Source organism: Ranitomeya imitator, chromosome 2 (assembly GCF_032444005.1).
Source record: "Ranitomeya imitator isolate aRanImi1 chromosome 2, aRanImi1.pri, whole genome shotgun sequence".
NCBI classification, from domain to species: domain Eukaryota; kingdom Metazoa; phylum Chordata; class Amphibia; order Anura; family Dendrobatidae; genus Ranitomeya; species Ranitomeya imitator.
In genome coordinates, this window is record NC_091283.1 from 313,812,854 (window position 1) to 313,837,630 (window position 24,777).

Below are 24,777 nucleotides of genomic sequence, written 5' to 3' on the forward strand. Positions count from 1 at the left end.
CCCGGGCATAGAACGGGTTCAATAGCTAGTATATATATATATATATATATATATATATATATATTTATTATACTATTATCCATATTGCTATATATATATTTTCTTGAGTGCAATATTGATTAGTGCTGTCATGTGTCATATGAGTGTAGGGGTAAATTATTTATTTAGCATATTTTGAGGTGTCCTATTATACCATTATAGTGTGTTCATTATTTTATGTATATTATTTCTTTACTTTAAAATATTATTAATAAAAACAATTTTATACGGTGTCTTTTGTTGCACTTTTTATTTGGGATGATTTATGTCTATTAGTGCATGACATATACCTTGCATACAAGTGGTTATTTATTGGATTATCCGTACACCTCGTACAGACACAGCTCTGCTCTGTACACCTCGTACACACACGGCTCTGCTCCGTACACCTCGTACAGACACAGCTCTGCTCTGTACACCTCGTACACATGCGGCTCCGCTCCGTACACACGCGGCTCCTCTCCCAATACCTTGTACAGACACAGCTCTGCTCTGTACACCTCGTACACATGCGGCTCCGTTCCGTACACCTCATTCACACACGGCTCCGCTCCGTACACGTCGTGCACACAGCTCTGCTACATTCACACTGTAAGGGGATGTGCACACGTAGAATGGTCCACTGCGGATTTTTCCCGCGGATTTATCGCGTTTTCTATTGCAGATTCCGCTGCGGATTTACATCTGCAGTTTTCTATTGGAGCAGGTGTAAAAACGCTGCAGATTGCGCAAAAAGAATTGACATGCTGCGAAAAATAAAACGCTGCGTTTCCGCGCATTTTTTTCCGCAGCATGGGCACAGCGTTTTTGGTTTCCCATAGGTTTACATTGTAGTGTAAACTCATGGGAAACTGCTGCGGACCCGCAGCAAAATCCGCAACGTGTGCACATACCCTAAACCCCTCCTGACCTCACACATAAACTTCCCCTCATCCAGCACCATGACAACCAGCACAGCAGAGTGCTGCATACACTGAGGCCCCTGATCATGTGACCCCTGACTCCTCCCCTCCTGTGACCTCATCACAGGTCCTGTTTGGCTCTGCAGGTAGAGTCTCCACACATCAGGACTGTAGCAGGTAAAGACCCCATTATCCACAGGTGTCCCTTCTAATTGGGGGGAAACTATCTCCTCTAATAATCCTCGGACAGTTCTGACAAACACGGTAAAGTGCCCCTTTATGGAGGTGACAGAAAGTCTGTTTAGTCCCTTTAGCTTCATAGTATCAGCTCTAATCCAATGGTGAGAGAGCGATTTACCCTGAAGAGTCACAGATTGTGGGGTTGTTATAAAATGTTATATTTAGGCGCACACAGTATAATGCAGGTACGGACTGGACATTTTAAATCACACAGGCCATGTTGTCCCCATGAACCAGATGGGATATATCACTAATATTACCCTGGATGGAGGAAAGGAAGATTTTCTACAAGACCAATATTTCTAATGATACCTGAGACCTGCTGGGGTAAGTGACTGAGTCAGCAACTTTGTGCTCCGTCACAACTCTTAACAGTATGGGTATCCTGAGAACAGCGATTCTGTTAACAACGTAGCAGACAAGGCAGCCCATGAGCAGACAGGCCCTTCTGACATTTGCCAGATGGCCAGTCCGACCCTGGTATAATGTTCCCTCAGTACCTCCATCCTCCATGCAAATTATAATACAAGATGCCCCACGCAATATGCTACCACTAGATAATAAATCCTCCCTTATACTCATTCTTGATGTTGTATGGTGCCCTATCGTGGTTTCTACAGTACTGCCATCCTCAATCTTATTTTTTGGTGTTTTTCATGTAATTCCGTACATACTTGTGTATAAGCCGAGTTTTTCAGCACATTTTTTTTGTGCTGACAATGCCCCGTCAGTTTATGCACGAGTCTCTGTCCCAGAAAGCCGGCGGGGGAGGGGGTGTGGCGGAGCAGCGGATCACAGAGGCCTAAAGACTGTGCCGCTGCTGTTATAGCACACAGTGCCAGCCACACATCGTACTCCTACCGGCGCACCCTCGGTGCTGGCACTACATCTCGTGCCCGGCCGCCTGCACCTGGAGCTCTTCCTGCTGAGCGATCACGTGGCCCTGCTCATTAAGGTAATAAATATGCACACTTCTCCAATCAAATAGGCGTGGCGTGCATATTCATTACCTTAATGAGTGGTGCCATGTGATCGCTCGTCAGGAAGAACTCCGGAGGCCGGAACGATGTAGGGCGCGCAGGTAGGTGAGTAGGATTTTTTTTTTTCTAACAGGAATCATAGATATGGATAAGCAGTCATGCACACCAGGACAGGGACTTGGGAACCATGCACACCAGGACAGGGACTGGGGAGCCATGCACACCAGGACAGGGACTGGGGAACCATGCACACCAAGACAGAGACTGGGGAGCCATGCACACCAGGACAGAGACTGGGGAGCCATGCACAGTGACGTACTTTGGCCAAATATTTTTCTAGAGCCGCAGTAGAAGATGAAGATGTCGTCCTCATCATGAAGTAGTTATTGCTCCTGTCACGTGTAATGAATATCTCCTGCAGTATTGCTAATGCCTATTCCAGTGTCGGTAAATGAGACGAGAATTAGCGTTATGGAAGATGAGTCTATGAGAAACGTATTCAGCTGCCGACTCCGAGGAAGAAACTGCTTGTTGCCTATGGCCTAAAATATACTGCTCAATAAAATAAAGGGAACACTAAAATCCCACATCCTAGATATCACTGAATGAAATATTCCAGTTGTAAATTTTTATGCATTACATAGTTGAATGTGTTGAGAACAATAAAACCAAAAAATGATCAACGTAAATCACAACTAATATTCCACGGAGGTCTGGAGTTGGAATGATGCTCAAAATCAAAGTGCAAAATGAAGTTACTGGCTGACCCAACTTCAGTGGAAATGCCTCAAGACAAGGAAATGATGCTCAATAGTGTGTGTGGCCTCCACGTGCCTGTATGATCTCCCTACAATGCCTGAGCATGCTCCTGATGAGGCGTCGGATTGTCTCCCGAGGAATCTCCTCCCAGACCTGGCATCCGCCAACTCCTGGACAGTCTGTGGTGCAACATGACCTTAGTGGATGGTGCGAGACATGATGTCCCAGATGTGTTCAATCGGATTCAGGTCTGAGGAACGGGCAGGCCAGTCCATACCTTCAATGCCTTCATCTTGCAGGAACTGCTGACACACTCCAGCCACATGCGGTATGGCATTGTCCTGCATTAGGAGGAACCCAGGGCCAACTGCACCAGCATATGGTCTCACAAGGGGTCTGAGGATCTCATCTCGGTACCTAATGGCAGTCAGGCTACCTCTGGCGAGCACATGGAGGACTCTGCGGCTCTCCAAAGAAATGCCACCCCACACCATTACTGACCCACTGCCAAATCGATCATGCTGAAGGATGTTTCAGGCAGCAGATCGCTCTTCACGGCATCTCCAGACTCTGTCACGTCTGTCACATGTGCTCAGTGTGAACCTGCTTTCATCTGTGAAGAGCACAGTGCACCAGTGGCAAATTTGACTATCCTGGTGTTCTGTGGCAAATGCCAAGCATCCTGCATGGTGTTGGGCTGTGAGCACAACCCCCATCTGTGGACGTCGGGCACTCAGACCATGGAGTCAGTTTCTAACCGTTTGTGCAGACACATGCACATTTGTGGCCTGCTGGAGGTCAGTTTACAGGGCTCTGTCAGTGCTCCTCCTGTTCCTACTTGCACAAGGCTGAGGTAGCGGTCCTGCTGCTGGGTTATTACCCTCCTACGGCCCCCTCTACGTCTCTTGGTGTACTGGCCTGTCTCCTGGTAGTGCTTCCACCTCTGGACACTACGCTGACAGACACAGCAAACCTTCTTTCCACAGCTTGCATTGATGTGCCATCCTGGATGAGCTGCACTATCAGAGCCACTTGTGTGGGTTGTAGAGTCCGTCTCATGCTGCCACGAGTGTGAAAGCACAACCAACATTCAAAAGAGACCAAAACATCAGCCAGAAAGCATTGGTACTGAGATATGGTCTGTGGTCCCCACCTGCAGAACCACTCCTTTATTGCACAGCAAGTGAAATTGATTGTCAAACAGTGTTGCTTCCTAAGTGGACAGTTTGATTTCACAGAAGTTTGATTTACTTGGACTTATATTCTGTTGTTTAAGTGTTCCCTTTATTTTTTTTGAGCAGTGTATATAGGTTTTATTAGTAGATGTCAGGGAAAAAACAAAATGTTGTAAAATAAGAAAAAATACCATTCCTGCTTGGGTCCCTGCCAGTCTCTGTATTTCCTGCTCAATCCCAAGAAACTTGTGATTCCTACAGCTAATCAGCTCCTGAAGCAGTGGCCAACTTAGCTGGTGATTGGGGTCATGGAGGAGATGTCTTACTCAGCAATTTTACTTATGGTCCAGTCCATACAAGACTAGAGAATACAATATCTACAAGTTCTATCTACTCATATATTTCTATTATTATCTCCAGTAATTGTATTATTACTCAGGATTTTATGATGTTACATCGGCTCATCTTCTCATTTAGGTCTCTACAATATCGGATCCTCTCAGTGAAGATCTTCTATATAAGAGAATTTTCCTGATTTACCCATCAAAGATGGATATGGACAGAGACAAGATGGCGGAGAGGATATTACACCTCACCCTAGAGATCCTCTTCCGGCTTACTGGAGAGGTGAGAGATTCTGATGACGTCACATTACATCATTTTTATCTATGGGAATAACAGATGGATAGAACTGGAGAGGTGAGGACTCTGGAAATGTCTGTAGTGAGATTTATTAGGGTATGTTTCCACAGTCCGTATTGGCAGCGCTTTGGACGAAGCGCATACCCGCTCCATCCAAAGCGCTACCAGCTTTTGTACGTGAGGTGATTCCACCTGTGTTCATTGAACCATGCAGAATCACCGCATCCTATACATTGGACGGTGATATTTATCTTGCGGAGACGGAGCGTTTCCGCATGATAAATTGACATGCTGCGGTCTAGATAGATGCACCTCATCTTCGTTTACGCATGGTTGCCGGAGGCGTCCTTGCACCCATAGTGGAGATGGGATTTCATAAAATCCCATCCACTATGCTGTAACATCTGGCCGCTGTGGATTGGATGCTGCAGTTGTACCAACCTGGAGCGAATACTGAACTTGGAAATATACCCTTAATGTGTTTCTCCATAACCAGGTTTGCACAGTAGTGAAGAAGACTGTGTCTGAGGGATGCGGAAGACCCCTGAGCCCAGTCACTGAGCCTCCACTTCTCCACATCATACATGAGGATTTCAATGATCAGAAGATCCTAGAACTCACCTACAAGATGATTGAGCTGCTGACTGGAGAGGTGACGCTGCTGGGAATGCTGGGACATTATACAGTAACGCTATGAAGGGATCGGGGGATGACGGTATTATTGTATGTGTCAGGTTCCTATAAGGTGTCAGGATGTCGCTGTCTATTTCTCCATGGAGGAGTGGGAGTATTTAGAAGAACATAAAGATCCCTACAAGGATGTCATGATGGAGGTTCCCCAGCCCCTCACATCACCAGGTAATAGGACTAAATACACATGGCCTATAATTATCTGTATGTAAGTAATGAATCCTGTATGTGTTTTCTCCAGATCTATCCAGTAAAAGGACAACACCAGAGAGAGGTCCCCATCCCTTTCTTCCACAGGACTGTAAACAAGAAGATCCCAATGTTCCTCAGGATTATGAGGTAGATGGAGAGAAGGTGTCCTGAGATCTCCCCTATGATGTGTAGACGGCTGTGAAGGTCTTGTGCTCAGTCTTGTTTTATCCTCCAGTATTATATGTTTTATACTTGTGTAATGAGAACGGTGGAGATGGCAGGATTAGAGCTGATCATAGATGTGACTTCTCCATCTGTCTGTGACTTTTACAATATTTGTTTCAGGGTGAAGGTCTGACCCATATTAATACTACAGAGACATATGTGAGGGGTGATGAGCGGTGTAAAGAGGAGATTCCTACATATGACTACCCAGGTGAGCAGTAACCACTAAATGCAGAGAAGTCACAGATTCTTCTCAGTCACCGGCTGTGGCTGCTTTATCGGTGGTGTAGTCCGGCCATATTACAATCGTGTTATCACCATTTTGCCTCTAGACCACAACATTCTCCTCCACCCAAAACTTTTAGATTATATTCTATGGGGGCTGTATTATATTATATGGGGTGCTGTATTATATTCTATGGGGGGGCTGTATTATATTCTATGGGGGCTGTATTATACTCTATGGGGGATTACAGTATATTCTATGGGGGTATATTATATTCTATGGGGAGGTGGACTGTATTATATTCTATGTAGGGCTACAGTATATTCTATGGGGGTCTGTATTATATTCTATGAGAGAGGGTTGCGTCATACTCTTTGATGGGGCTACATTATATTCTATGGGGGGCTGTATTATATTCTATGGAGGGTACATTATATTCTATGGGGAGGTGGGCTGTATTAGATTCTATGGAGGGTACATTATATTCTATGGGGAGGTGAGCTGTATTATATTCTATGGGGGTACATTATATTCTATGGGAGGTTGGCTGCATTGTATTGTATGGGGGCTACATTATTTTCTATGAGGAGGTGAGCTGTATTATATTTTATGGGGGTACATTAAATTCTATGGGGGGGTGGGCTGTATTATATTCTATGGGGGGCTACATTATATTCTATGGGAGGCTGTGTTATATTCTATGAGGGAAGATTGCATCATACTCTTTATGGGGCTACATTATATTCTATGGGCTGTATTATATTCTATTGGGGCTACATTATATTCTATGTATGAAATTTATTCTATGTATTAAATTTATTATATTCTATGAGGGGTGATTGCTTCATACTCTGAAGGGGGTACATTATGTACTATGGGGGGCTGCATTATATTATATGAGGAAGGCTACATTGTATTCTATGGAGGGACTACATTATATACTATGGGTGGCTGCATTATACTCTGAGGGGGCTACCACATATTCTATGGATGGGCTGCATTATCTATAATATAACGCTGGGAGCGTCACTCTGTCCGAAGCCTTTATAGACTGCGCAAGCGCAAGCGCCGGCACAGTCTGGACCCCACAGAGTGACACTCCCAGGAGATCGCAGTATGCATAAGCACTGATCGCACACCGCGATCTCCAACGGAGAGGCAGGGACGCGCCAGGAGGGTAAGTATATTCACCTGTCCCCCGTTCCAGCACTGCGTGCGGCTCCGTCTCCGTGTCCCGGTCCTCTGCCTGTGATGTTCACAGTTCAGAGGGCGCGATGACGCGCTTAAAGCGCGCCGCCCTCTGACTCAACTGTCATAGCCAGAGGAGCCGGAAGAAGCGGCGGGCAGCGCTGGAACGGGACAGACAGGTGAGTATAGCAAGTGCTGGGGGGCCTAAGCTAGCGGCGATACCGGCACCTGACCCCCACAGCGTGCCGGTGTCCCCGCCTGCTCAGGCCCCCCAGCACTCGGCGCCCAGCGACAATAGGTGAGTATGGTATTTTTTTTTTTCATATATCGCAGCAGCATACGGGGCATATGTTATGGAGCATCTTATAGGGGCCATAAACCATAATGGAGCAGCGTACGGGGGCATATATTATGGAGCATCTTATGGGGGCCATCAACCATAATGGAGCAGTGTACGGGGGCATATATTATGGAGCATCTTATGGGGGCCATCAACCATAATGGAGCAGTGTACGGGGGCATATAGAATGGAGCATCTTATGGGGGCCATTGTTATGATCTGGTGGCCTTGGAGCAGCATGAGACGTACTCTGGAGAAGGTGGTCCCTGTACTGACCGCAAACCCTGAACCTAGCAGCGCAACTAGAAGTAGCCGTGGGGGGTACCTAACACTCCCTAGACCCCTCGGCACAGCCTAAGATCTAACTACCGTTAAAGACAGAAACAGGAAACCTATCTTGCCTCAGAGAAAATCCCCAAAGGATAGATAGCCCCCCACAAATATTGACTGTGAGAGGAGAGGGAAATAACATACGCAGATATGAAATCAGATTCTAGCATAGGAGGCCATACTAGCTAAAAAGAAAGAATAGAACAGAGTACTATGCGGTCAGTATAAAAACACTAGTAAATATCCACCGCAGAAAATACGGATCACCACATCTGACTAAAGACATGGGGGGTATATCTGCATCTCCAGAGAAATAGCTAGGCTGCAAAAAATCCTTCACAGACCAAGCTGGACAAGACAAAAACATTAAAATGCACAGAACTATAAAGTCCACTGCAGGTGGACAGCAAAAACAAAGCCAGGACTTATCTTTGTAGAAAAACACAGCAAACTGGAGAGACCAGCAGGGAAGTGAATCCTTCAAGAACAATGGACAACTGGCACTGACTAAAGGATCCAGCAAAGCTATATACCCCAGTCAGTTTTGCAATTAGTAGATACACCTGTCCATTCCTGCAGTCCAGGCACAACTGCATTACCCTCTACAACCACCGGAGGGAGCCCAAAAGCTGAATTCACAACAGGCCATAAACCATAATGGAGCAGTGTACGGGGGCATATATTATGGAGCATCTTATGGGGGCCATAAACCATAATGGAGCAGTGTACGGGGCATATACCATGGAGCATCTTATGGGGGCTATAAACTTTTATGGAGCAGTGTACGGGGGCATATAATATGGAGCATCTTATGGGGGCCATCAACCATAATGGAGCAGTGTGCAGGGGCATATACTCTGGAGCATCTTATGGGGGCCATCAACCATAATGGAGCAGTGTACAGGGGCATATACTATGGAGCATCTTATGGGGGCCATCAACCATAATGGAGCAGTGTACGGGTGTTGTGAATTCTGCTCTTGGGTTCCCTCCAGTGGTTGTAGGTGGTAATGCAGTTGTCTCTGAGTCGCAGTCCTGGCCAGGTGTATCTGCTGATTGCAGTTCTGACTGGGATATTTAAGTGTGCAGGATTCATTAGCCCTTGCCAGTTGTCAATGTTTCTTCTGAAGTGTTGCATCACTTTCTGGCTTCTGCTTAGCTGCCAAATTCAGCAAAGATAAGTGTCTGGTTTTTGTTTCTTTGGCACACATGCAGTGTGCTTATATTCTGTGCTATTCATTTGTTTTTCTCTTGTCCAGCTTAGACTGTGTCAGTGTTTTTTCAGTCCTGTTGGATTCTCTGGAGATGCAGATATACGCTCCACATCTTTAGTTAGATGGTGGAGTTTTTGTATTTTCTGCTGTGGATATTTTTGGAAGGATTTTTAATACTGACCGCTTAGTATCCTGTCCTATCCTTTCCTATTTAGCTAGTGTGTGCCTCATTTGCTAAATCCTGTTTCCTATCTGCGTGTGTCTCTTCCTCTACTACTCACAGTCAATATTTGTGGGGGGCTGCCTATCCTTTGGGGTTCTGCTCTGAGGCAAGGTAGAAATTCTTATTTCCATCTTTAGGGGTATTTAGTCCTCCGGCTGTGTCGAGGTGTCTAGGTTTTGTTAGGCAAACCCCACGGCTACTTCTAGTTACGGTGATAAGATCAGGGTTTGCGGTCAGTATAGTTACCACCTACTCGAGTGAAAGTTTTCATGCTGCTCCAAGGTCACCTGATCATAACAGTACTATAATATAGTACCCAATAATGAGTTAAATGCATCTCAGAAGAAGGGAAGAAAGGTCTTGAGCCATTTTTTTTTCTTCAGTCTACTTTGTCTTCTCCTCCCTCTTTATCTCTGGGTGGCTGAAGAGCCTTGTGCTAGCATGAATGTTCATGAATTAGCTTCTCGTGTAGACCAGCTTGCTGCTAGGGTACAGGGTATTTCTGATTATATTGTTCAGACTCCTGTTTTAGAACCGAAGATTCCTACTCCTGATTTGTTTTTTGGTGACAGGTCCAAATTTTTGAGTTTTAAAAACAACTGTAAACTGTTTTTTGCTTTGAGACCTCGATCCTCTGGTGATTCCATTCAGCGGGTAAAAATTGTCATCTCCCTGCTGCGTGGCGACCCGCAGGATTGGGCATTTTCCCTGGAATCTGGGAATCCGGCTTTGCTTGATGTAGACTCCTTTTTTTCAGGCTTTGGGATTGTTATATAATGAACCTAATTCTGTGGATCAAGCTGACAAGACCTTGTTGGCCCTGTCTCAGAGTCAAGAGGCGGCAGAATTGTATTGTCAAAAATTCAGAAAATGGTCAGTGTTGACTAAATGGAATAATGATGCTTTGGCGGCAATTTTCAGAAGGGGGCTTTCTGAATCCGTTAAAGATGTTATGGTGGGGTTTCCCACGCCTTCCGGTCTGAGTGATTCTATGTCTCTGGCCGTTCAGATTGACCGGCGCTTGCGGGAGCGCAGAACTGTGCGCGCTGTGGCGTTATCCTCAGAGCAAATTCCTGAGCCTATGCAGTGTGATAGGATTCTATCTAGAACGGAACGACAAGGTTTCAGACGTCAGAATAGGTTGTGTTTATTATTGTGGCGATGCTTCTCATGTCATTTCTGTCTGCCCTAAGCGGACAAAGAGGATCGCCAGTTCAATTACCATCAGTACTGTACAACCTAAATTTTTATTATCTGTGTCCTTGATCTCATTGTCATCATTTTCTGTCATGGCGATTGTGGATTCAGGCGCCGCCTTGAACTTAATGGACTTTGAGTTTGCCAAGCGTTGTGGTTTTCCCTTGCAGCCTTTGCAGAACCCTATTCCTTTAAGGGGCATTGATGCTACACCCTTGGCTAAAAATAAGCCCCAGTTTTGGACACAGGTGACCATGCGCATGGCGCCAGTCCATCAGGAAGATTGTCGATTTCTGGTGTTGCATAATTTGCATGATGCTATCGTGCTGGGTTTTCCGTGGTTGCAGGTACATAATCCTGTGTTGGATTGGAAGTCCATGTCGGTGACTAGTTGGGGTTGTCAGGGGGTTCATAATGATGTTCCTTTGATGTCAGTCTCCTCTTCTTCCTCTTCTGAAATTCCAGAGTTTTTGTCTGATTTTCAGGATGTATTCGATGAGCCCAAGTCCAGTTTCCTTCCAACGCACAGGGACTGCGATTGTGCTATTGACTTGATTCCAGGCTGTAAGTTTCCTAAGGGTCGACTTTTCAACCTGTCTGTGCCTGAACATACCGCCATGCGGAGTTATATTAAGGAGTCTTTGGAGAAAGGGCATATTCGGCCATCTTCTTCACCGTTGGGAGCGGGGTTCTTTTTTGTTGCTAAAAAAGATGGTTCCTTGAGACCCTGTATTGATTATCACCTCTTCAATAAGATCACGGTCAAGTTTCAATACCTTTTACCTTTGCTTTCCGATTTGTTTGCTAGAATTAAGTGAGCTAGTTGGTTTACTAAGATTGACCTTCGGGGGGCATATAATCTTGTTCGTATTAAGCAGGGTGATGAATGGAAAACTGCGTTTAACACGCTGCTCCAAGGTCACCTGATCATAACATACGGGGGCATATACTATGGAGCATCTTATGGGGCCATCAACCATAATGGAGCAGTTTACGGGGCATATACTATGGAGCATCTTATGGGGACCATAAACCTTTATGGAGCAGTGTACGGGGCATATAATATGGAGCATCTTATGGGGGCCATAAACCTTTATGGAGCAGCGTATGGGGCATATGGATGGGAGCAGTACATGACAGAACGGGGGTGCAGGATGGGAGCAGCACATGACAGAACGGGGGTGCAGGATGGGAGCAGCACATGACAGAACGGGGTGCAGGATGGCAGCAGCACATGTCAGAATGGGGGCGCAGGATGGGAGCAGCACATGTCAGAATGGGGGCGCAGGATGGGAGCAGCAAATGACAGAATGGGGGCGCTGGATGGGAGCAGCACATGTCAAAATGGGGGCGCAGGATGGGAGCAGCACATGTCAGAATGGGGGCGCAGGATGGGAGCAGCAAATGACAGAATGGGGGCGCAGGATGGGTGCAGCACATGACAGGATGGGGGTGCAGGATGGAAGCAGCACATGACAGGATGGGGACGCAGGATGTAGCAGCACATACCAGGATGGAGACCATATACCAATAAAAATGCTCGCCACCCGGGCGTAGAACGGGTTCAATAGCTAGTACTATATGAGGGGGCTACATTATTTTCTATGGGGGTTACATTATATTGTATGGCGGGGCTGCATTTTACTCAAGGGGCTAGATTATATTCTGTGGGGTGGCTGCATTATACTCTGTGGGGTGACAGCATTATACTATATGTGAGCTGCATTATACTGTATAGATGACTATGGGGAATACATTATACTATATGAAGAACTATGAGGTGCATTATACTATGGGAAGTGAATTGTACTGCATGGATGACTATGGTGGTGCATTATACTATGTGGAGCACTATGAGGAGTGTGTTATACTATATGGAGGAGTGATGAGTGTGTTATGCTATATGGAGGACTAAGTATATTTTAATATAAGGAGGCCTATGAGGAGTATATTATATTATATGTAGGACTGAGGAGTGTATTATACTGTATGGAGGACTGAAGAGTGTATTATGCTATATGGAGGACTGAGCAGTGTATTTTAATATATCGGGGACTATCAGGAGTGTATTATACTATATGTAGGACTGAGGAGTTTATTATACTATAATGGAAGACTGAGGAGTATTATACTATATGCATGACTAAGCAGTGTATTTTAATATATGGAGGACTATGAGGCGTGTATTATACTATACTAGATGGTGGCCCGATTCTAACGCATCGGGTATTCTAGAATATGCATGTCCACGTAGTATATTGCCCAGCCACCTAGTATATTGCCCAGCCATGTAGTATATTGTCCAGCCACATAGTATATTGCACAGCGACGTAGTATACAGCACAGACACGTAGTATACTGCCCAGTCACCTAGTATATTGGCCAGTCACGTAGTATATTGCCCAGCTACGTAGTATATTGCCCAGCCACGTATGTAACAGGTTAAAAAATAAAAAAGAAACATATACTCACCCTCCGAGGGCCCCTGGTAGTCCTGTCGCCTGTGCAGGCGGCAGCTTCCAGTTCCAGGATTGGTATGAGCGCAGGACCTGTGATGACGTCGCGGTCACATGAGGTCATGGAAGGTCCTTCTCGCATAGCATCTTTGGAACCGAAACCTGCCACTTGCACTGCCGAGGACAGGACGCATGTCTGAGGGTGAGAATAACCTTTTTTATTATTATTATTATTTTTAAACATTAGATCGTTTTACTATTGATGCTGCATACGCAGCATCAATAGTAAAAAATTGGTCACACAGGGTGAATAGCTGCGTTACCGGAGTGCGTTACACTGCGCTCCGGTAACGCTGGCATTAACCCTGTGTGAGGGCTGACTGGAGGGGAGTATGGAGCGGGCACTGACTGTGGGGAGGAAAGAGCGGCCATATTGCCGCCGGACTGTGGCCGTCGCTGATTGGTCGTGGCAATGGTCGTGGGCGTTTTGCCACGACCAATCAGCGACTTGGATTTCATGACAGACAGAGGCCGCGACCAATGAATATCTGTGACAGAAAGAAAGACAGACAGAAGGACAGACAGAAAGACAGAAGTGACCCTTAGACAATTATATAGTAGATGTAGGACTGAAGAGTGTATTATACTATATGGAGGACTGAAGAGTGTATTATGCTATATGGAGGACTGAGCAGTGTATTTTAATATATGGAGGAGTGTATTATAGTATATGGATCACTATGAGGAGAGTATTATAGTATATGGAGGACTGAGCAGTGTATTTTAATATATAGAGGACTATAGGGAGTGTATTAGGGTATGTTCACACGTTCAGGATTTCCATCCTTTTTTTTTCAGGACAGTTTTTTTAAAAAACTGCAGCTCTTGGCAGAAAACGCAGGTCCTTTTTTTGGTCCTTTTTTTGTCCTTTTTTGATGCGTTTTTTGATGCGTTTTTTTATCCTTTTTTTATGCAGTTTTCTATGCAGAGACTGTGTTTCCTAGGAAGCTTTTTAGGGCTAAAATGGCTGAAAATACCCTACCCCTACCCCTAACCCTAACCCTACCCCTAACCCTACCCCTAACCCTAACCCTACCCCTAACCCTACCCCTAACCCTACCCCTAACCCTACCCCTAACCCTAACCCTACCCCTAACCCTACCCCTACCCATATTCTAACCTTAGTGAAAAAAAAAAAAAAATTCTTAATTTTTTTATTGTCCCTACCAATGGGGGTGACAAAGTGGGGGGGGTGTCATTTACTATTTTTTTATTTTGATCACTGAGATAGGTTATATCTCAGTGATCAAAATGCACTTTGGAGCGAATCTGCCGGCCGGCAGATTCGGCGGGCGCACTGCGCATGCGCCCGCCATTTTGCAAGATGGCGGCGCCCAGGGAGAAGACGGCCGGACGGACACCGGGACGCCGGGTAAGTATAAGGGGGGGAGATTAGGGCACGGGGGGGGCATCGGAGCACTGGGGGGGGGGCATCGGAGCACGGGGGGGGGCATCGGAGCACGGGGGGGCGGGATCGGAGCACGGGGGGGCAGCCACACTCCGCCCACGCACTTCCGCCCGCTCCCCCGCACTTCCTGCTGCAGCGGTTCTGCACATCAAATCGCAGTAAAACCCGCAGATATATTTTTGATCTGCGTGTTTTACTGCGATTTTGACCTCACAATGGAGGTCTATGGGTGCAGAACCGCTGCGGTTCAGGAAGAAGAATTGACATGCTCCTTCTTTTTTCCGGGAGCTATTCAGCGCGGCTTTTTTTTTACAATTTCCGGACCATGTGCACAGTGTGTCCTGTTTTCCATAGGGTACAGTGTACTGTACCCTGCATGGAAAACAGCTGCGGAACCGCAGCGGCAAAACCGCCGCGGTTCCGCGGTAAAAAATGCACTGTGTGAACATGGCCTTATACTATATGGAGGACAATGGAGCACATTATATTATATGGAGGACTATGGGGTGTGCATTTTACAACATGGAGGACTGTCGTGCACATTATACTATGTGGAGGATTATGGGGTGTATTATACTAAACAAGCAAAATGCTGCATATTCATCGAGTGATTGGATTGTTCATGTGGGAACAGAAATCATTGTTCTCAGCAGCACATCGCCGGTGAAAACTCTAGATGGGCTGCTGATAACATGATACTGTATGGGGACAGATTGATCTAATAGTGATTTGTTCTGTTCCCATTATTCTTTCTCAGTTGGTGTAAAGAGGCCGGGAAACAAGTGAACGACTTCAGTATTGTCCATCACACTTGTTTAGCGGCCTGAACTCTAACCCCTTTAAATACAACAGAAACTGCTTCTGTGTGATGTACAATATGTTGGCATTTGGAGCCCCATTTTAAACTTTTGCCTAGGGCCCCACTTTGGCTAAAACCGTCCCTGCCTACAAGACCAGATCCAGTCTTTCTGACCAAACTTCACTTTTATGATCGACAACATTAACCCCTTTCTGATCTCAGACGTACTATTCCTTCCATGTGCATTGGGCCCCTCTGACCATGATGGAATAGTATACCTCAGCAATCAGCTGCGATCACGGGGGGAGCGTGGCTGATCGCTGCCGGGTGTCAGCTGATTCTCACAGCTGACACCCGGCACTAAGAGCCAGGAGCAATTATGGACCGCTCCTGGCATTTTAACCCCCCGAACACTGCGATCAAACATGATCACAGCCTTCCCGGAACCGGCAGAGGGGCTGACAGCCCCTCTCCCTTTGGATCGGAGACCCTGCGGAATGCAGCTGGGTCCAGATTGCTGCCATGGAGATCCGATGTCGTCACGATGACATCCAGGTCTTCAGACCTGACAGTCTTCCTGTCATGCGCAGTGATGACTAGGAAGTCTCTCAGGTCAGTATATAGAAGGTGCAGTGCTGACAGCTTCTGTAGCATGCAGATCTGAATGCTATAGAAGTGATCAGCTGGCAAAAAATGTGTCCCATATTGGGAGAAAGTGTAAAAGGAAGAATGAAGTAATAAAAAAAAAAAAAATTACAAAAATATTGTAAAAAAAATAAAAAAACAATATTTATTCCAGCAATAAATATTTTAATAAATAAAATCTAAACAATAAAAGTACACATATTTAGTATTGTCGTGTAAGTAACGACCCAACCTATAAAACTGTCTCGCTAGTTAACTCCTTTAGTGAACACCATTAAAAAAAAAGCAAAAAAACAATGCTTTATCATTCCAAAAAGTGGAATAACACTCAATTAAAGAGACCGATATAAATAAAGCTACTTTCACACTAGCGTCGGACTCGGCCCGTCGCAGAGCGTCGGGCCGAGATTCCGACGCTAGCAGTGAATGCGCCGCACAACGGCATTTTTCCAGCGCATCCGCGGCCCCATTGTGAGGTGCGGGGAGGTGGGGGCGGAGTTCCGGCAGCGCATGCGCGGTCGGAAAAAGCGGTCCGTCGGCAGCAAAAAACGTTACATGTAATGTTTTTTGCTCCCGGCGGTCCGCCACAACACGGCGCAACCGTCGCACGATGGTGCGTTTTTTGCCCTAAACGACGCATTGCGACGTATTGCAAAAAACGCTAGTGTGAAAGTAGCCTAAGCGTGGTACCGCTGAAAACGACATCTTGTCCTGCAAAAAACAAGCCGCCATACAGTTCCATCCCCGGAAAAATAAAAAAGTTATAGCTATCAGAATAAAGCCATGCAAAAATAATTATTTTTTGTATAAAATAGTTTTTATAGTATAAAAGCGCCAAAACATCAAAAAAGATATAAATGATGTATCGCTGTAATTGTACTGATCCGAAGAATAAAACGGCTTTATCAATTTTACTAAAAGCGGAATGGTATAAGCGCCTCACCCAAAGAAATTCATGAATTGCTGGTTTTTGTTCATTCTGCCTTCCAAAAATAATAATAAAAAGTGATCAAAAAATGTCATGTGCCCGAAAATTGTACCCGTAATAACATAAACTCGTCCCGCAAAAAACAAGACCTCACATGACTCTGTGGGCCAAAATATGGAAAAAGTATAGCTCTCAAAATGTGATGCAAAAACTATTTTTGCAATAAAAAGCGTATTTTAGTGTGTGACAGCTGCTAAACATAAAAACCCGCTATAAATAGTAAATCAAATTCCCCTTTATCACCCGATTAGTTAAGGAAAAATAATAAAATGAAAGTGTATTCATATCCATTTTCCCATTATGGTTAGGGTTGGGGCTAAAGTTAGAATTACGGTTGGGATTAGGATTAGGGTGGGGATTAGCGTTAAGGGTGTGTTAGGGTTAGGGTTGGGATTAAGGTTAGGGGTGTGTTGGGGCTAGGGTTGGAGTTAGAATTGGGCGGTGTCTACTGTTTAGGCACATCAGGGGCTCTTCAAACACGACATGGCAGCCAATCTCAATTCCAGCCCATTCTGTGTTGAAAAAGTCAAACGGCGCTCCTTCTCTTCCAAGCTCTGTCGTGCTCCCAAACAGTGGTCCCCCCCCCCCCCCCACATATGGGAAATGAGCATACTCGGGACAAACTGGACAACAACTCCTGATACCTGTAAAATAAAACAAATTGGATCTGAAATTAATTTTTTGTGAAAAAAAGTTAAATGTTCTTTTTTTTTTTGTAAACATTCCAAAAATTCCAGTGAAGCACATGAAGGATTAATAAACTTTTTGAGCACCTAGAGGGGTGCAGTTTTTAGAATGGTGTCACTTTTGGGTATTTTCTATCATATAGACCCCTCAAAATGACTTCAAATGTGATGTGGTCCCTAAAAAAAAAAAAAAAATATATGGTTTTGTAAAAATTAGAAATCGCTGTTTAACTTTTAACCATTATAACTTCCTAACAAAAAAAATTTGGTTCCAAAATTGTGCTGATGTAAAGTTAATGTGGGAAATATCTCTATGATTTAAGGGCATGAAAATTCAAAGTTGGAAATTTCAAAATTTTTGCCAAATTTACTTTTTTCCACAAATAAACGCAAGTCATATCAAAGAAATTTTACCACTGTCATGAGTACAATATGTCACGAGAAAACAATGTCAGAATCCACTGGGATCCGTTGAAGAGTTCCAGAGTTATTACCTCATAAAGGGACAGTGGTCAGAATTGCAAAAATTGGCCCGGTCATTAACGTGCAAACCACCCTTGGGGGTAAAGGGGTTACATGTGCAGTGAGGCCAAGTGTGAATTTCTGTACAATAACAGTTTCCCTTTATCCTGTTAAAACCAACTAACTTCAAGGAGGATTATGATAATCTACATAAAATCCATTACACCTGTGCCATGATATATCCCTAAGCTGTGCATGGTTCATGGCTGTAATATACATTTATTCACGCCTGCAGGAGATGTGTTGTCATGGCGCGAGTCCTGGTTTCATAGATTCACACTTTTTCATAAATTCCATTATGTTTTCAATCATAAGAAATTCAGATTACTGCACAAACTCTCCTGAAATGGGGGCACTAATACTTTCTCTAATCTTGTGGTCAGTACTCCATAGTAGCTCTAATGTGTAACCATAAAATTCCTGTTTAGTGCTGGAGTTCTCCCCTCATACATACACTGTTGTTGGTTATGTATATTTGTTTACCTGTTCATTCTGTATGATAGTGTAATTGTGTTGGGATTGACCTACCTCACTTATGTGAGTCTTTTTCATAAAAGGTCTCTGTTGCTGTCATGATCCATTCCAGAGTTTAGTCCTGTCTGCTCTTTCTCCGGGCGGATCATGTCAAGTTAACTTTCCTCTGCCTCATTCTGGGCTCAGGTTTGCTATTTAGCCCCCAGGTATCGTGAGGGTGGTGTCAGCTATAGTTCTGTCTTCGGCATGTTAACCTGACTCTGGAAGCCCTTGATTTGTCTTGCTGTGAATCCTGATTTATCTCCTTCTGTCTGCCCGTTTCCAGCGTTTCTCTGTTTGTCTATTGATCTGCTTGATTCTCCGGTTCTGACCTCCTGGCTTGGCTATTGACTACATTTCGGTTTGTCCCTATTGTACAGAATTTTGCTCTGGTTTACTGATCTCTTGCTACTTCCTGACTATCCATTCTGTCTAAATCCTTTTGTACTGTCGTGCTATCTTGTGCTCTGACTCGGCTTTTCTGACCTCTCTCTCGCCACTTGGTGGCGTCTGTTCTGCTGCTCTGTGTGTGCAGTCTAGCTTACCTATCAAGCTCCCTCGGTGGAGGTTGCGCTGTACTGCACTGCACTGCAGCTGCATGACAGTTGCTCTTCCAAATGCCTGAGATGTAAATTTAAGATGCCTCAGCTCTGGCCTATTATAAAAAGTTCTCGTTAAATGTCTAATATTGCTTTTTGAAATTTCTCTGTCAGAAAATATTGGCCCTAACGATAGTTTAAATTGACGTGAGCCACCAACCCACGTACCCTAATTACCCCACAGAGATTTCACCACCAGTTACTCTTTTTTTTAATGAAGAAGTTCAGCTTGATCATTTCAGTAGATGTGTTATGGTCTATAGTCTATATTCACAGTTTTGCCAATCACCCTTTAACCCCTTAGTGACATGGCCAATTTGGTACTTAATGACCAGGCCAATTTTTACGATTCTGATCACTGTCACTTATAAGGTTATAACTCTGGAACACTTTAATGGATCTCGCTGATTCTGAGATTCGTTTTTTTTGTGTGACATATCGTACTTCATAGAATGAAGAAATCACTGCACTTGTATATTGAAGTTGCTTGAATGTTCAAGCAACTTCTATATATACGAGTGCAGTGATTTCTTCATTCTATGGTTTATGGGACTTTTACGACCTGTTCACTAGCACCGTGACTCACAACTGTCGAGTGCTAGCTTTCGTTATTTACAATATCGTACTTCATGTTAGTGGTAAAATTTATGACTTGCATTTATTTATGAAAAAACGGAAATTTTGCAAACATTTTGAGTATTCTGCAATTTTCAAACTTTTAATTTTTGTGCCCTTAAATCAGAGAGTAGTGTCACACAACATAGTTAATAAATAACATTTCCCACATGTCTACTATTAGCATAATTTTGGAAACATAATTTTTTTTGTTAGGAAGTTATAAGGGTTAAAATTTGACCAGCGATTTTTCATTTTTCCAACAAAATGTACAAACCCTTTTTTTTAGGGACCACCTCACATTTGAAGTGAGTTTGGGGGGTTGATATAACAGAAAATACCCAAAAGTGACACCATTCTAAAAACTGCACCCCTCAAGGTGCGCAAAACCACATTCAAGTATATTAACTCTTCAGGAGCTTCACGAGAACTAAAGCAATATGGAAGGAAAAATAAACATTTTCCTTTTTTCACAAAAAAATTACTTTGGAACCAATTTTGTTTCTTATTTTCACAATGGTATCAAAAGAAAATGGACCACAAAATTTGTTGTGCAATTTCTCCTGAGTATGCCAATACCCCATATGTGGGGGAAAGCCACTGTTTGGGTGCATGGCAGGGCACCGAAGTGATGGGAGCACTGTTTGAGTTTTTGAACGCAAAATTGACTGGAATCAATGGTGGCGCCATGTTGCGTTTGGAGACCCCCTGATGTACCTAAACAGTGGAAACCCCACAATTCTAACTCCACCCCTAACCCCAACACATCACTAATCCCAACCCTAACCACGGCCTTAACCACAACACACCCCTAATCCCAACCCTAACCGTAATCACAACCATAATCACATCCATAACTTTAGCCCAACTCTAACCCTAATGGAAAAATGGAAATAAATATTTTTTATATTATTTTTAACTGATGATAAAGTGGTGTTTGATTTACTATTTTCTTTTTATTTTGATCACTGTGATAGGGTCTGTCACAGTGAGCAAAATGAACCAATAGGAAAAATGTCCTATTGTTGCCAGGTGCCAGCTGGCAGATCTTGGCAAGCGGACTACACATGCACCCTTATTTTTTCCTGAAAGAAGATGCCTGCAGCCCGGAGCACTTCATGGGGGGGATGTAGGGACTCTGGAGGTACTGGGGGGGGGATCGGGAACCCCATTTCTCTCTCCTCTGATATGCGATCACATCAGAGGAGAGAGAAATTAAATGGGAAATCAGACTTATTTTTTTGCGGTCGCTGTTATACCATTAATCATGGCGATTACAACACTGGGGTCAGTAAAAACCAACCCGAGTAATGTTCTTTGGGGTCTCAGCTACCCCTGCTGGTAGCTGAGACCCTGTAGAGATTCCGGCCATAGGGGGCCCTATACTCTTATTTCTCAGCTTTGTTAAAAAGCGGCATTGAGGCATAAGCACCCTTAGCTGCCGCCGTTAAAAGGCTTATCGGCGGTCGTTAATGGGTTAACCATTCTACATGGATCTGGACTTATACAGAGACCCCTAGGCTTGGGCTTGCTGTTACCTACTTTTATGGGGTGAGAGATGGCAAGAAAAATAGTTAAGAAGCCAGATCAGAACCAGGAGGATAGAGAAAGTACAAGAAGGCGCAAGAGTAGTCAGTGACGGGCCGGGGTCACAACAGGAAACAAATAGACAAAATGGGAGCTGAGCACAGAGAACTAAACAGCAGAGAACAAGGCTGTATCTGGCAGCTCAAATGATGACCACCACAAACAGGTTTTGCACTATCTACACAGTTTTCCAGATCCCAGGGATTGCTTTGCTCATCATCCTTTAACCACTCTACTTGGATCTGGACTTATACAGAGACCCCTAGACTCGGGCCACTGTTAACTGCTGTTCTGTGGAGTGAGATGGGAAGAAGGATAGTCAGGTCAGAACCAAGAGATCAGTGAAAATGCAAAATCAGAAGACACATTAGTAGTCAGTAAATGGCCTGCGGTCGCCACAGGAAAAAATACAGCTGGGAGCTGAGCACAGAGCATTGAACCAGAGGAGAACAAGGCTGCATCTGGCAGCTTCTGGCAAATTACTTTTGAGATTCAGTAGGGTGTGATGCTTTCCACTTGGCTGAAGTAGAGATCAGATTACTTCAGCTGGACAGCACACCCATACTGCCAGAATGGATAGTACTACTGATCCTAAGCACTGTAATCGTAATGGCTTGACGAAGCCTGTACCACCCAGAGCTTCTGGTTTTGACATCTCCATCATCACAATTACCTGCAAAATGAATAAGGCAGCTCCTGGTGACAGAAGCAGACGTCATAGGAGCAGATCCCAGAGAAAATGGATTACACCATTTGCAAAAGACTTAAAATGGCAGAAAACCAGAGCATAAAGTCCCTCCATTTGGGAAATTATAACCCTCAGAGAATTATTTTATTGGGATAGCGACTATTTTGACTCCACAGCCTCTTTCCAGAAATTAGCACACAGTGGTTGTTGCAAAGTGAAAATTGCACATTTGACATTTTATTGCCCAGCACATAGTGCCCAGATTGTGATCCAGGAGACACGCACTGTAAAATAAGTGGGCTCTTCTCACAATAGTAATGCCAAATACATGGATGCTAAATGTGGTTTGGGCACACTGCAAGACTCAGAAGCGAGGGGGAAATTTGACTTTGGGAGAGCGGATTTTGCTGCATTGGTTTATGGAAGTCATGTTGCTTTTCAAGAGCCTATGAGCCACAAATAATGTGGAAACCTTGTTTTTTTCACTAACAGATGGACCTGAGTAGGGACTTGTTTTTTGTGAGATGAGTAGTTTTTATTGGTATTATTTTAGCCTACATAACATTGTTTGACTTTTTATTCCATATTTGAGATTCAGAATGAACAAACAGTTGAAAACCATGCTCTACTAGTTGATCCTATAGGGTTTTCTATTTGACTGTGAACTGTCATTGTCTTGGTGAATAATACAATTTTTTTTACATAACTTGCCATTTTTACTAACACGTAAGTAGTAATGTTTTAAAAAAATAAAACATTCAAGGATATTTTATTCAAAAATGATAACTGTTTTTATTCTTAGCAGATGACTGTACCAGAAGATCAGAGGGACAACTGGCCTCTTCAGTTTTTAAATCTGATGATCTTGAGATCCCACAGGATACAACTGAAGTGAATTTTATTTCTCCAGATATACCATCATCCATTCAGAGTAAAGATCTATCATCTGATACTATGAAACAGATCCTGTCTTCTGTTTCATTACCAACTGCTCAGAAAAATCAAAGGCAGAAAAAATGCATTAAAAAACAAACTGCTCTTAAGGCCAATGAGCCATTTTCACAATCAGAATATGGAAATGGTTTTTCCCTTGAAAAGTCTTTTATTAAACATCAAAAAATTCACACAGCAGAGAATAGATTTTCTTGTTTCACGTGTGGGAAATGTTTTCACCAGAACTCAGATCTTGTTAGTCACCAGAAAAGTCATACAGTTGAGAAGGCTTTTTCATGTTCAGAATGTGGAAAATGTTTTTTATGGAAACCATATCTTGTTATTCACCAGAGAACTCACACAGGAGAGAAGCCATTTTCTTGTTCAGAATGTGGGAGATGTTTTAACCGTAAATCTGTTTTTGTTAAGCACCAGAGAATTCACACTGGAAAGAAGCCTTTTTCTTGTTCAGAATGTGGGAAATGTTTTCATCAGAACTTAGATCTTGTTATTCACCAGAGAATTCACAAAGGGGAGAAGCCATTTTCATGTTCAGAATGTGGAAAATGTTTTTTATGGAAATCATATCTTGTTAGTCACCAGAGAACTCACACAGGAGAAAAGCCATTTTCCTGTTCAGAATGTGAGAAATGTTTTAACCAAAAATCAGATCTTCTTATTCACCAGAGAAGTCACACAGGTGAGAAGCCATTTTCTTGTTCAGAATGTGGGAAATGTTTTAACCGGAAATCGGTTTTTGTTAAGCACCAGAGAACTCACACAGGTGAGAAGCCTTTTTCTTGTTCAGAATGTGGGAAATGTTTCACCCACAAATCATATCTTGCTGTTCACCACAGAACTCACACAGGGGAGAAGCCTTTTCCATGTTCAGAATGTTGGAAGCGTTTTAACAAGAAATCAAGTTTTCTTAAGCACCAAAGAACTCACACAGGGGAGAAGCCTTTTTTTTGTTCAGAATGTGGGAAATATTTTGCACGGAAATCAACTTTTGTTACACACCAGAAAACTCACACAGGGGAGAAGCCTTTCTTTTGTTCAGAATGTGGGAAATATTTTGCACAGAAATCATATTTGGTTACTCACCAGAAAATTCACACAGGAGAAAAGCCATTTTCATGTTTAGAATGTGGGAGATGTTTTAACAATAAATCAGATTTTGTTAAGCACCAGAGAACCCACACAGGCGAGAAGCCTTTTTCATGTTTAGAATGTGGGAAATGTTTTAACCAGAAATCATATCTTGTTAAGCACCAGAGAACCCACACAGGGGAGAAGCCTTTTTCATGTTCAGAATGTGGGAAATGTTTTGTGAAGAAATCATCTCTTCTTAGTCACCAGATCAGTCACACAGGGAAGAAGCCTTTTTCATGCTCTTAATGTGGGAAATGTTTTACACAGATATCAACTCTTAATAAACATCAGCTTAATAAACATCAGCGTGTCATGATTCCTTCGTTCAGTGTTTCTTGGACACTGTGCCTGACAGCTCAGTCATCCAATCTGGTGCAGGGGTGTGCCGATATGTTGGTGTTTTGACGGACAGCTCAACCGTCCAATCTGAGTGAGAGGTGCTGAGCTTTTTTATGGTGCTTCCCTGTTCCAGGTGATTACACAGTTACTTAGATGAGCTGTTAGTCTCAGACCTTTGACAGATGTAGCATCTGCTCAGCGGTCTGCCTTATATTTCTCTGCTCT

At 43.8% G+C, this 24,777-nt stretch overlaps 1 protein-coding gene across 3 annotated transcripts; it reads left to right on the forward strand.

Moving 5' to 3' along the window:
- Window positions 1–1,038: 1,038 nt before the first annotated feature.
- Window positions 1,039–24,506, forward strand: LOC138663423 (zinc finger protein 182-like). 3 transcript variants are annotated; one of them, XM_069749624.1, is made up of 8 exons: window positions 1,087–1,118; window positions 1,396–1,508; window positions 4,573–4,722; window positions 5,234–5,389; window positions 5,472–5,595; window positions 5,669–5,766; window positions 5,965–6,055; window positions 22,931–24,506. In XM_069749624.1, the coding sequence occupies exons 3-8, from the start codon at window positions 4,645–4,647 to the stop codon at window positions 24,457–24,459; spliced, it is 2,076 nt and encodes a 691-aa protein (XP_069605725.1). In that variant the 5' UTR covers window positions 1,087–1,118; window positions 1,396–1,508; window positions 4,573–4,644; the 3' UTR covers window positions 24,460–24,506. The 3 variants fall into 3 exon arrangements, with proteins under 3 accessions (XP_069605726.1, XP_069605724.1, XP_069605725.1); XM_069749625.1 differs by lacking the exon at window positions 1,396–1,508 and having other exon boundaries at window positions 1,039–1,118; window positions 22,934–24,506; XM_069749623.1 differs by lacking the exon at window positions 1,396–1,508 and having other exon boundaries at window positions 1,062–1,118.
- The last annotated feature ends 271 nt before the right edge of the window (window positions 24,507–24,777 follow it).

Excerpts from the sequence above, each read along its gene's own strand:
- LOC138663423 (XM_069749623.1), top strand. The coding sequence starts at position 4,645 with ATGGATATGGACAGAGACAAGATGGCGGAGAGGATATTACACCTCACC. Across the intron at positions 5,767-5,964 it reads ATGTTCCTCAGGATTATGAG|GGTGAAGGTCTGACCCATAT; the intron begins GTAGATGGAGAG and ends TATTTGTTTCAG. Across the intron at positions 6,056-22,930 it reads TCCTACATATGACTACCCAG|CAGATGACTGTACCAGAAGA; the intron begins GTGAGCAGTAAC and ends TTTTATTCTTAG.